This window comes from Peromyscus maniculatus, chromosome 9 (assembly GCF_049852395.1).
Source record: "Peromyscus maniculatus bairdii isolate BWxNUB_F1_BW_parent chromosome 9, HU_Pman_BW_mat_3.1, whole genome shotgun sequence".
In the NCBI taxonomy this organism is placed as follows: Eukaryota; Metazoa; Chordata; class Mammalia; order Rodentia; family Cricetidae; genus Peromyscus; species Peromyscus maniculatus.
In genome coordinates, this window is record NC_134860.1 from 116475511 (window position 1) to 116489782 (window position 14272).

The following is a 14272-nucleotide window of genomic DNA, read 5'->3' on the forward strand; positions in this document are numbered from 1 at the left end:
GAAAAGTTTGATTATAATGCCTATTCACCCAAATCCTCACAGCTAGTACAGTCCCGCAGAATGTCAAACACTCTAGTGGCTCTAATCAATTTCCAGGGACCACATTATTCCCTCAGAAAGCCAACAGATATATAAGATGAATACTGTGCAGCTCTGATGAAGGCGTAGGATACTTCACACCCCAAGCTACGTTCCCAGTGTGAGACTGATTTCAGTGCCACATCCAACGTCTCTGTACACATTGTAAGCAACACTAGGTTTACTTTAATAATATCAATTTACAATCACCTAAGAGGAATTTCATTATAATAAAAAAATTCTGCCAATCTTATGAAGTCCAGGGTGTATTCTTGAGCAGGGTCAATAAACAGAACCTAGAAGAACAAACATAATCATTATTCTAGGACTTTAGAATTTTCATGAAATTTAAATGTAGTCTAATTTCTGCAATTTAAAGCATAAAATTCAAGATATATGATTTCAAAAATTTCTACCTCAAATAGACAAAAATTTCATAATTTATGAAGATTTATTATGATTACATATTAAATATAATTATACATGAAATCTTAGAAAGATTCAACATATTCTTTATGGATCCACAATTGTAGCTGGAGAGCTTTTCTCTAGCTCCCACCAAGCCCGGCAGTCCCGCAGCCCACTTATAAAATAAACACAGAGACTCTTATATTATTTAAACTGTTTGGCCTAGTGGCTTAGGCTTCTAGCTATCTAGTTCTTCTATTATCTTAAATTAACCCATTTCTATAAATCTATACCTTGCCACATGGCTCATGGCTTACCAGTATCTTACATGTTGGTACGCATGGCAGCGTCTGGCAGCATCTCCTGACTCAGCCTTCCTGTTCTCAGAATTCTCTTCTCTGCTTGTCCCACCTATACTTCCTGCCTGGCTACTGGCCAATCAGCATTTTATTTATACAGAGCGATATCCACTATATTTTGTAGTCTATATTTTCTACAAAGTGAAAGATCTCATATGTGTTCACTGGCTCTTCTGTGAAAATTTAAAGACAGCATAAAAATGACTGCTCCCTGAAGACTCTGACAGCAAATGAGACACAGGCTTCCTATGTGAGAAACAAACGCACAAACACTGCACAGTCTCACATGTTTCTCTACATACTTCAAAATGCCAAGAGGCTGTCTGAATACTTAGAATTACAGCAATGAGCCAATGAACATTTATGAAAAAATCTGCATTTATCTGTTTTTCCTGACTACTAAACTTTAAAATATAACACAAAAGTTATAAATTCCTTTGAGATGACACACAAATATCATTATAATAAAACTACATGAGAGATGAGTAATAATCAGCAAACTAAGTGGAAACCCTGGCTTCAGACGGCCACCCCTCAGACGGTCACCCTCCCCAGACGGCCACCCCCCCAGACGGCCACCCCCTCAGATGGTCATCCCCTCAGACGGCCACCCCCCCAGACGGCCACCCCCCCAGACAGCCACCCCTCAGACGGCCACCCCCTCAGACGGCCACCCCTCAGATGGCCACCCCCTCAGATGGCCACCCCCTCAGATGGCCACCCCCTCAGACGGCCACCTCCAGGCAAGCTCTTCCTTACACTTGCCTACTAGTCAACTGCAAGAAAATCAAAACAGAAGGTTATCTTTATAAAACATGGACATAACAAGGAAAATACCAAACTCACCAGATTATGAAAATTACGCCTTATAGATGGAACTGTTCCATGTAACACTGGTTTCAGAAATTCCCAGCAACTTGTAGGCCAAGAAATATACAAACCATCATTTTCTAAGTCATTAATCCACTAGAAAAGAATCCAGAAACCTGTTAAAGCTACATTAAGATAATAGTTATATAACTTTTAAATTTAGATTTTTTTACTGTATTAAATTGCCAGTGAAAACATACACAGATTTTTCTGTATTTCTGACAATAAAAAGCCAATTAAATAAAGAATATATCACACATAACAATTGTATGCTTTCAAACACAAAAAATATTTTATTTTTAGTTATGTGTATTGGTTGGCGTGTGGCTGTGGAGGAGGTATGTGCATGTGGGTGCAGATGCCTGCTGAGGCTGGAGGAGCAGTGTTGTGGTAATCTAATTGTACTGAAATGTGATTTTGATTGTATGTTAATAAATAAAGTTGCCCGGGGGGTCAGAGCTATTAGAGCCATAGCAAGAGTGTGGCGGTGGTGGCACACGCCTTTAATCCCATAGATCTCTGTGTGTTCAGGGATACAACCAGCATTGGAGACATATGCCTTTAAGACCTAGGGGGCTGTACATTCAGACAGTGACGAGGCAGTCACGTGTTTGGGTTTACAACCAATGAGAAGGCAGAACAAAATACTATAAATAGACGAACAGACAGGAAATAGGTCTCTTTCGGGAAGCTGGGACACCGCAGGCGGAAGGGTGAGATTTTAGCTCTGAGCTCTGACCTCTCGGCTTTCTCTTTTACATTGTTTCTGTGTTTCTTATTTAATAAGACGGTTGGATACATCAACAGAGCCGATCCTCCTGGGACTGGAGAAACGAGCTACAAGTGGTTGTAAGCCACCTGATGTGGATACTGGGAACTGAACTTGGGCCCCTTATAAAAGCACTCTTAACCACTGAGCCATCTCTCCATCTCCCCATTCCACAGTCTTGTAGTTACAACAACCAGCTGCTTCCCATCATGTGTTTTCATGGAGTATTTATATTAACCATCCCTCCTCAAGGCACTAGAAAAGCTAAAGAAACCACACAGAACACTGTGTATGGACATGGAGTTGGGGTACCACGCAATATTAAAAAATGGAATCATTATAATCCTCGAGAAGAGCAGACATGAAAGGAAAATTCTCCTTTTACTTCACTTTGTGCCAGAGGAGATTTGCAAACGTAGAGGAGGAGAACTCAAACACGAAGCCACACTGGTCAGAAAAGTTATAGTTAAGGTTCTCAGACTGCTATGGCTTTGTTTTCTTTTTGGAGGAAGCAGGAGTGGGTCTAGAAGAGAAAGAAACTGCAGGGAAGAAATGAACACATGGTCACAGAGACTCCTGAATTCATTTGCTGGCTCCTAGCCCACATGTGAACAGCTAATACACTGTTGCAGGATATTTGGTCACACTGTGTGAAGATCTATCTCTGTTTTACCTCACCTTCCTAAAGCATCTTCTGATTGGTTTAATAAAGAGATAAATGGCCAATAGCTAGGCAGGAGAGGAAAGATGGGACTTCTGGGCAGAGACAGAACTCTGAAAGAATCTGAGAGGCAGGGGATTAACCAGCCAGATGTAGAAGAAATCGGACATACTATACTGAAGAGAGGTAATGAGCCAGGTGGTACAAAGTAGATTAATATAAATGGGTTAATTTAAGTTATAAGAGCTAGTTGGGAACACGCCTAAGCTAAGGCCAAGATTTCATAATTAATAAGAAGTCTCCATGTCATTATTTGGGAGCTGGCAGTCAAAAGAAAATCTGACTATAATATACCTCCAAAAAACTCAAGAGAAAAAAGATACCATAGTGCCAAGAACTAGAGACAAGTGAGGGCCAGATACTAAAAGTAAGACAAAAGAATGCTCACAAAGGCCAGGACAAGGCTCCACAGACACAGGGAGCCCCTGACATCTGAGTTATCAGCCAAACTTTAACTTTGCTTTTTTAAATGAAATTCTAGCTCATATAAAAAAAAAAAACATATGAACAACCCCCCACCCTGCCCAAATGCAACCATTTAGGGAGGATATTGTGGTACATACCTGTAATCTCGGCATTAAAGAGGCCAGCTTGACTTACATAATGAATATCCCAATACCCAATATCCCAAACCCAGCCTGCCACGGGAAAAGATGACTCAGACACTGAGAAGTCCTGAGACTTTCCCTGGGATCCTGAAAACCATGAGCATTGTGATTTTCACACACCCGAGAAAGACAGGCAAAGGCTTTGTCACTTCTAATTCACTTGGAAACTGTAAGAAGTAAGTAGAGGCTAAAACCAAAATGGAAAAATTCTGGCTGTGTTTCCTCCAACTTGCCATGTGTTCACAGAGTTTGTGAAGACAGTGAGACTTCCTCCTTGTAAGAGATTATTCTTTCTTCACTTTTTAGCTGACAGACAATATAGATAAAGAGATAACTGTCTCACTTTTAATAGTAGTCAGAACAATAGAGAGAATAGCAAAGAAGTAAGGTTTGAAGAACACTATAAACAAACTAAGAGTCTTCTATCCAATGTTACCAGAATATACATTTTTTTCAAGTACACATGAGGCATTTTACAGGATAGATATATGGTATCACATGCAAAAACCAAGTCTCAATAAATTTAAATTGAAATGGTATAAACCATGCAATTTCACAATGAATTGAATTTAAAATTAGCAAGAAAATTTCAGAAACATCACAAATATGTAGAAACTAACCAACAACAAATGAGTCAAAAAAATCACAGGGATATTTAGAAGACTCTTGGAAACAGAATACAGGAAATGCAGGGAGCAGCAAAGCCTGAGGGTTATCTGTGGCTCTATGGACCTACACTACAAAGTGATGAAGTCAAGTCAGTTATCCAACTTCACCCTGAGAACCCAGGGAAAACAACGCAGCATAATTCAAAGCAAGAGGGAGGCACCAATGTGGACTCCTTTCTACAAAGGTCAAGAGATAAAGGACAGTACAGCAGAGACATAGAGAAGGGACTAAAAGTTGGTCAACAACAAACTTGATAAGGTTTCCTGGGACTGATAAGACAACAACAAACAAGAGAAGACTCAAGTCTGTAATTAAATCTCACCGCTAGATACCACAAGACAGGAGCCAGTGTCATACCACTACAGGGGAAATTATAATAACCTTAATAGATAAGAGAACATTAACAAGATTACTTCTTCATTATGAAAACATTGAACCAGCTAGGAATGTAAGGAGAGTCCATATCCTGATGCAGGGCATGTATAAAAACCAACAGCACAGCATACTTAGTGCTGTGAGACTGACTGCCCCAACTTCTGGGTCTTCTGACTCCTACCAAACAACTTATGCTGAGGCAGGTTTACTTAAAAACCATGAACTCTAGATTGTTCAGGAAACCTCTCAGCAAGGGTTGTTTTGGCTAAACTTGTCAAAGAGAGTAGGAGTTAACTGAAGAACAGCAAAAGCGTGGGATAGGAGATCATCGAAAAGACCTCTTCTGGGAACTGAAGGGTACTGACCGTCTGCTGGAGAGAGACCACAGAGTCTTTAAAGAATGAACTACCTGTGGCTTCAACAAAGAAGGTACAACCAGATTTCATAAGCACCAGGCTGCAGCCCCACAGATGTCAAGTTAGGAGGCCACTGCAAGGTGCAATTCTTACCATGTCTAGGTAACATTCTTTCATCGCCCAGATCTTAATTATTTGGTGCTTTATTACTGCTACTGGAAGGGATTCTTAATGAGAGTAATGATTCTAAGTGAAGCTACTTAGTACAGAGTAACGGGCCCATGTGTTTGCTTTCTCTTCCGAGCACTGACTCATACTTACACATACTCTAAAGACTACAAATACATGGTTTCATGCTAAAAATGTCAATGCTTAAACTGCTTGAAAATTTCAAAGGTTTTGGGACAAGGAACAACATAAGCACTTACCACTATTGAAGAATGCCGAATATCTAAAACATAGTCATAGTTCCAAACAGGAGAATTCAATTTTAAAAATTTGCTCATATCTTCTTCACTGAGCCCAAGATTTTTAAGGCCACTCATAAGTTTTCCTTCTGATTTCAGCATATCTAAAATACTTCATGTACAAAAAAGAAATAATTTTATTCTGTATAGATGTAACCAACCATTTTATTAAATAAGAAACACAGAAACAATGCAAAAGAGAAAGCTGAGAGGTCAGAGCTCAGAGCTGAAATCTCACCCTTCCGCCTGCGGTGTCCCAGCTTCCCGAATCAGGACTCTATTTCCTGTCTGTTAGTCTATTTAAAGAGACAGAACAAGCCACAGCTATCTCACCTCACCAGTTCCTCAGCTGGTCCTGTTTCCTCAGACTGGAAGCTTCTGTGTCCTCATCCCAATAGCTCTCAGCTGAACTGTGTTGCTCCAAAGCCTGAAAGCTTAACCAGCCAAATGCTTCTAGTTTCTGGCCCTCACGCCTTATATATCTTTTTGCTTTCTACCACCACTCCCTGGGATTAAAGGCTGGCTTTCTGGGATTAAAGGCGTGTGCCACCACCGCCACACTCTTGCTATGGCTCTAATAGCTCTGACCCCCGGGCAACTTTATTTATTAACATACAATCAAAATCACATTTCAGTATAATTAGATTACCACCACAATTCTGCTTTGTCAAAACTTTTAGGAAATCAAGTTTGACAATTTTTTTTACCTGTGTATGTACATGTTCATGTGTATAGATGCACATGTGTATACATGAGTATGGAAGACAGGTCAACATTAATAGTTAAATTTTATTCAATAATTTGAATATTTTAAATTCAATTTCAACACTTTATAACTCATTCAATGTTAAAATTAAGTTCCACAAATATTTGAGTTCCAAGCTCTAAGTGCTATCACACACTGAAGGTTCAGTGGTTGATAAACATGCTAATAAAACAAGTTGCATCTGTAAAGTCTAGTGAGTAACTAGTGCTAAGAAACTAATTACAGCATGTTATTACTTTAAGACCACAAAGTGCAGCGCTTTGATGGTTTGTGACTCCAGAGATTTAATGCTTATAGGTAGATCGTATTTGTAGAGCTGAACAAAATCAAATCAAATAACCATTAAGATATGTAAACCTCCTCAAAAGCTATAGACTAACAAAAACTCCAGTACCTAGCATGAGAGAAACCTTTCAGATGGTTGGTCAGGATACCTGAGTGACTGTCAAAACAATATAGCTTACTGAGGTAGCCTTGGTTGCCCCTCAGAGGCTGAGGGTGGATCCTACTGCTGAAGACACCACACCCACTTGGGACACACAACCCAGAAGACTCAAGCTGAGTCCGACCTGAGAGCCTCTTCGCTGTGGTCTTAGCCACCATGGTGCCACAGAATACTGTGCAAGCTGCCACTGGAGGGAAGAAATTACAGTCCTACCCATCTGCAACACCCATGAGTCACTCATCAAAGAACGAATGGAGAACATCACAGAAAACCACACTGGACACAATGCAGAGATCAATGGACTGTAGATCCCAAAGGACACATCTACATCACAACTCCTGCCTCTGTGGATCATGAGACATCTTGAAAGTGAGGCAGAACGACTTGAAGAGCCAGAATATAGGAAAGTCTACTGTGAAACAGTCTCTCCCAGAAATGTCTGTACAAACAAGACCAGAACAGTGGGATACCAATGGATATTTTAAGGTGTAAGGGGTAAAATTTTACAGGGTTCCACCTATGGGAAACTAATTACAGCTCAGAGAAGGTTAAATAGCTTCTCTCCAATATCAGTTATCCAGTGCAGGTTGATCAGTCCTGAAATCATATACACACAAACAACCAAAGCAAACTGAGCAGGTTGTATTTATATATTTGTGCACACATAAACATGTATAAATATTCAAAACAATAATGGTAAAAGAAAAGGAGTCTATGACTCGAGGAGGGGTTACGAGAGTCGTTGGAGGGGAGATACTTGGGAGACACTGGAGGGAGGGAAGAGAGAAGGGGAAATGATACAATTCTTTCTCACTTAAAATACATTTAAAAAAGAACAAGTTCTACAAAAATGAACAAAGAAAGACAAGCAAAAACTATTGGGCCATATTAGTTCCTCATTCTCCACTCCACTAGGCAATTATGAAGCTGACAGAAAAATCCTCCCTTCCTATGTCTCTGTAATAGGGCATTTTCCTTCTCTATATCCTCTCTGTCTCCCTTTTCCTGTTTGTCTTCACACTGATTTTATTGTGCATCCTGTGTTTTCTTACAACCTCTTTGTGTTGACCTTAAAAGTTTCTAATTCTCCACACATTTTCTGCATTGCCTTTAAGTGAATCATGGCAGCTACAACCTGTAATCACATCACTGAGAAACAGAACTATGATGTGCTTCCTGTGGTGGTATTGTGTTCCCCAAAATATTGTGCACCCTAATAAACTTACCTGGGGTCAGGGAACAGAACAGCCACTAGATACAGAGGCTAGAAAGTGGTAGCACACACACCTTTAGTTCTAGCATTTCAAAGGCAGAGATCCATCTGGATCTCTGTGAGTTCAAGGCCACACTGGAAACAGCCAGGCTGATGACTCACGCCTTTAATCCCAGGAAGTGATGGCAGAAAGGTATATAAGGCATGAGGACCAGGAAATGGAGCTGGTTAAGCTTTTAGCTTTTTAGCAGCAGTTCAGCTGAGATTCATTCTGGATGAGGACACAGAGGCTTCCAGTCTAAGGAAACAGGATCAGCTGAGGAATTGGCAAGGTGAGGTGGCTGTGGCTTGTTCTGCTTCTCTGATCTTCCAGTGTTCACCCCAATACCTGGCTCCAGGTTTGTTTTTATTAATAAGTAAGACCATTTAAGATTCGTGCTACAACTTCCTGTAGATCACTAATTATAGGGAAAGAGTCAGGGTGTGGGATTCCTTGAAGAACATACAACGTTTCTCAATCACACATGGAAATGTTCCTACTATGTAGCTTTCCCAGACACTGTCCTAGAAAACACTCTAAAATCTATGTATCACTGTTCCTGGGCATAAATACAATTTTTGTACCTCTTAAGTTTACTGATCAAGGTCTGAGACTTTCCATATTCTACATATAGCGTTTATCCTATATATCTTATGCTATTAGTTCTAAGAATTTATCTATTATAGGGAAAAGTCATATTTAAAATAAAACTTCAAGATGGATAGTCTAAATGGACTATCAAATACACACACACACACACACACACACACACACACACACACACACACACACACACAAGGGGTGGGTAGGTGGGTGGAGGAGAAAGGGAGCTGCATTTTTCTATGCTTCCAAACTGTTAATAAAATGCACCTGAAACACTTTTACAAATTTATAAATTTCAGCTCAATAGCAGCACATTCTTTGAATTAAAATTGAATGAGAGAATTAAAGTACTAAATGAACTTAATGAAGTTAGCGTATGTTTCAAGCATCAACTTATAACTGTAATTTTATGCTTCTCTGTAAGAATAACAAACATTCTGTTCTACTTCTCTTCCGTTTGACCAGAACTTGACTTCCAGGTGAGTGGGCACTGAAACCAAGAACTTCCTAATTCCACCTCAGATTACTTCTGGTTACTAATTCTGTTTGCCCTAAGAAACTTGATGGCACCCAACATTCTAACTGACAGGCACAAACAATGTGAGTTATCTATGTTAATTTCTTTCTCCTGGGGAAACACCTTATGCTGTTCTCAGTTCCTATCTGAAGGACAGAAGTCCCAGAGCTGCTCAGTTCAGTCCCAAAGAACATTCCTGTTAAACATTAACCTAATTTTAAAATGAAAGCAGTCTAGAATAATGAAATAATATGTTTTACCAGCCACCAGGTCTCCAAGATCTCTCCCAGTTCTGAGACTTGAGGACACTCTGCACTGGTACATTTGGAAGAGCATAATAAGAAACACCGCATATAAGAGAAGGGACAGAGAGGACGGAGAGCAGGCACCAAGACAGGGTCAGGACGAATGTGCTACAGCAGACTTAGGGGACGACAAGTGACATCAATTTACTATATATTTCAAAACAGAGACCAGCGGATTTGAATGTTCTGAATGTGAAGAAATTATGTTTGAGGTGACCAAGTGCTAATCATTATATAAAGGAACCAAAATATCACATTATAGCTATAAATGTGTAAAACTGTGCATCAAAATATTTGCTTAATCTTTAAATCATTGGTTTTGCATTTTGACAAATAGTAAATTCAAAAAAATATGTATCTTTATACAAGTCATAATTTAGATTAATAATTTAACACTTACCTAAAAGGATCATAAACATCCATGTCAACAAGAAGGCCATTTATAAATAGACGAGCATCACCTGGCTTAATTTCAAATCTGTCTCGCAGGTCCTTGAAAGAAAGCAAAATAACAGTTACCCAACAGTAGTGGCTACTGTTTTAGACCTGCTACAACACATCGGATCCACACAAGGTTGGTGCTTAAACTGGAACAACAGCCAGTTACGTGGCTGCAATATCTTCAGTTAGTTACTGCCTCAAGAAATTTCCTAAGAACACCTCGGATAGTGCTTCTGGAGGGAATTCTCCCTTTTCGTGTGTGTGTGTGTGTGTGTGTGTGTGTGTGTGTGTGTGTGTGTGTGTGTGTGTGTGTGTGTATGCACATTTGCGGGTTGCTGCAGGGATCAAAGGCAAGGCCTTGCACAGCCATTTGCAAGGCAAGTGTCCTAACCCTGAGCTGCCTCCTTAGCAACTCTCAATTCTGCATGGCCAGTGTTCCTTGTAGCCTGCATGCACATATCTACCTAAAAGAGCTTTCTTTAGGTTCTAAAAGAGGACTCCACATGTCGACCTGTTCTTTCATGTTGAATGATCTTTTTGAGAAGTCTGTAGCCATTTACAGTTCTGTCCTTCCATTACACCACAATCGATAAACTGCAACACCCCAGGCCTTGTTTGCTCAACCTGGGTCAGTGTTCCAGCTACACAGGGCACCTTTTCATACACAGATCTACTGTAGCCCCCACCCCACCCCACACTGCCACTGATCTCTGGGGACTTCAGATCATGCACCCTGATCACACTCACCTCCCAGGCCCTCCATGTTCACCCTCCCACCATTGTGATGCCCCCCCCAAAAAAAAACCAAAATGAAAAAAAGAACAGAAAAAAAAGTCCAATTTGTGTTATTTATGTCCTCTCTGAAGCAGAGTCAAACTCTTGCCCCTCAAATAAGGCTGAGTCCCTGCCAGTGGAGAGTCACACCTCAGCATCCCCGTAACAGTTCCTAAGAGCTCTCCTTGATGGCCTCCTGTCCAGGCTGTCACTTTGGGGGTGAGGTGGGGGTGAAGGGTTGTCAAGGAAGCCTTCCCTGTCTCTCCCTTTCAGCTGTGCCTTCCTTTCAGCCTCCTTCCTCTTCAGTCAGGGGAGCATGGACCAGAGCCCTCCATATGGTTTCTGGCGACAGCTCAGACCTCAAATACAGCTCCTGGCTGCAGTGGGACCACACACCCGGACAAGGCCCTCAGAGGCAGTCTGGACGCAGACATCAACACGGCTTCAGACAGCAGCCAGCCAGCCAGCCAGATCAGTAAGGCCCTGTGGTAGCACGGCTTAATCGTAGTTTTAAGTGTTTCTTTTGCTCATTTTCTCCTTTTCCATCTCAGGAACTCTTATGTAAGGCTTATCAGACTTTATCTGCTTTTTACTCATGTTTTCCTCTTGGATTCTGTGCAATTCATTTCTATTTTATTTTCTCCCCATTTCTTATTCCTTGCCATTGTGTTTTATGTGGCATTTTCTACAAGGTCAGTTCTCTCCAATGTCACTTGCAATTGTGGTTTTTTACTTGTGAAACAGTTTCTCTCTATATCTTACACCTTCCCAGAATTCTTCCTGTTGTGATTTCACATCACCTTCTTGGACATGGATATCAATTTCTGTGTAGTATGAATCTTAAAGGGTCTTATTAAATAAAACAAACCCAGGGCTAGGTATTGGGGTGAATGCTGGAAGATCAGAAAGACAGAACCAGCCACAGCTACCTCGCCTCACTAATTCCTCAGCTGATCCTGTTTACTCAGACTGGAAGCCTCTGAGTCCTTATCCAAATGGATCTCAGCTGAATTGCTGCTAAAAGATGGCCATAAGACAGGGTCCTGGTCCATAAGATACATGTCAAAGTCTGCTGAAGTACTCAGGGTAGCTTTAATGAGGATTAATGTGATTATGAACGCTCTTCTGGCATCTGTCTCTGAATACACAGCCTCAAGCTGTGGCTACCATCTTACTACCCAGAAAGCCAGCTGGTGTTTTACAAACACTTCCTGACACTGTGGAGCACCAGAGCCATACCATCAGTGATAGAGACCTTAAGACATCTTTTCATGTGAGGAAGTAAATTAACACTGTTTAGCACTCATAATATGAGCTGTTATTATATTACTTAAGAGAAACCATTATATGGCATGGAGCTAGGCTACGACCAGCATCAGAACTACTAACATACAACTGCAAGTACTAACACAATTAATATAATTTGATGTTTAAATGTTAACAGACCTTTTGGAATAATCTTATCAAATTATTGATCAACTATGTCTTACTTGTTATTGGATACTAAGGATGTTATAGTAGTTTAACACGAGTTTATTCCTTCTAAGCCTCAGAACCTGATCTTCTCTCTTTGAACTATTTCAACAATAAAAAAAAAGCAGTAACACTTGCTTTGCATTAAAATAAAAGATCTAACTTGTGAAAAAGTGAATACATATGGTAAATAAAAACGTTTTAAGAAATTCAAGCAAACCTTTTGATTTTCCTTTATTTCTTTTCTCATTAGTTCATTTACAGCAATCCTTGTCAGCGATCTGAGAAAATAAATACATTATATAATAAAATAAATAAAACTAAGCCGGGCGGTGGTGGCGCACGCCTTTAATCCCAGCACTCGGGAGGCAGAGCCAGGTGGATCTCTGTGAGTTCGAGGCCAGCCTGGACTACCAAGTGAGTCCCAGGAAAGGCGCAAAGCTACACAGAGAAACCCTGTCTCGAAAAACCAAAAAAAAAAAAAAAAAAAAAAAAAAAAAAAAAAACTAGTTCTTCCTTAAGTGTTTAGGAATAATCATTAATTCAATGTAACATAATACTTTAGAAAATATTTATTTTCCAAATGATTCAAGAGGCTATTTCCATAGCCTAGTTTGAGAATGGTACTGTGTTTTGTTTGACATTGCACTTTCTTCACAGGGAATGAAGACTCAGAACTTCACATACTTCCACTGTATGAATCAAGTATTACACAGCTTATTTACCACTACTTTTGTTTACAAACACTAATATGTAAGAATTTTGATTAATCTGGGATTAACCAACACAGGAAACACAGTCATCCATTGGTATAAATGGAGGATTGATTCCTGGATTCCCCATAAAAACAAAAAAAATCTATGTGTGGGTGATCACACTCCTCATTAAAAATAGTTCATAACTGCATGTAACCTACATATATAATTTTGTGTATTATAATATTACATATTATAAATAGTCTAATTTAGAATACCCAATATTCTCTTATGTAAATAGCTCATGCACTGTATTATTTTAAATAAGTATAAAGATGTTGTCTGATTAAGTTCAATGAAGAGACCATTATTCTTGAGTGTTTTCAAATGCAGTTCATCAAGTTTTCAGATACAGACTCAGAGACAGGGAGAGATGGTCACATTGACTTCCTCTTAGCCGCTCTAGATGACTTTATCATTTTCTTACAACTTAAAGATAGAATTAAAAACATTTTTCTATAGATGTTTTCAACCTGTAAAATCCCTACAAATGTTATTATCATATCTGTCAGTGTGTGCATAGAGGAAAGTTATCTAGAGTGAGTGAAGACTGTTAGAGGGTATGGTAGCTCATAACTACATTCTAGCAGTCAATAGTTAACTGTTTTATTAAAACAAATTATTTTTCTTTATATTTGAGCTAATTTCAGAAGTTACTATTAATTAAAAGTCATGTGGCTAAATATATATTTTCATATACACATATTTCATGCTTTGTATTTGAAGAGTGTTAACTTCTCAAATTCTTCTCCATTGAAAACGGGCTGAGTCTGAAGTGTAAATATTATTAAAGCACATTATGCTACTATGTCACAATGGAACTCCACATTTCTACAATTAGTAAACTAATGAAAGTGTCTGCAGCAGGCATAGTGTGAAGTCCTGTAATTCTAGCTACTTAAGAGGATGAGGCAATAGGTTGGAGATCAGCTTAGGCCACACAGCAAGAACCTACCCCACAAAACTTCAAAAAAAAAAAAAAAAAAAAAAAAAACAACCCACAAACTTTTCTATTTTCAGAGGGCCATAAAACATATTTTGGATCTCTTGTGTGCTGTGGGATGTTCTGTATGTCCTGTGGGAGCCCGTTCTTGGGTTTCTCATGGCTTTACCCAGCAGATCCGCATAGAGGATAATTAGGACCGCAAGCCTGAGTGCAGGTGTCTGAGATGGTCTGCACTTGGCTGTGCTGGGGGATGGTCTGTATGTCAAGTTGCTCTGATTGGTCAATGAATAAAACTTGATTGGCCGTGGCTGGAA

The 14272-nt window shown here is 39.7% G+C and overlaps 1 protein-coding gene across 3 annotated transcripts in view; it reads right to left on the minus strand.

Annotated features, from left to right (window-relative positions):
- The window catches only part of Uggt2 (UDP-glucose glycoprotein glucosyltransferase 2), a 126960-nt gene that overhangs the window by 89544 nt on the left and 23144 nt on the right, over positions 1–14272 (minus strand). For all 3 annotated transcript variants that reach the window (XR_013042611.1, XM_076545563.1, XM_076545564.1), the window contains 5 exons: positions 12478–12538; positions 9970–10061; positions 5642–5792; positions 1692–1811; positions 289–374 (listed from right to left, as the gene is read on the minus strand). Coding sequence is in view for 2 of the 3 variants with exons in the window: in XM_076545563.1 (XP_076401678.1) it covers positions 289–374; positions 1692–1811; positions 5642–5792; positions 9970–10061; positions 12478–12538 (510 nt within the window). In the remaining variant the exon portion in view is untranslated. The remainder of the gene's footprint in view (positions 1–288; positions 375–1691; positions 1812–5641; positions 5793–9969; positions 10062–12477; positions 12539–14272) is intronic.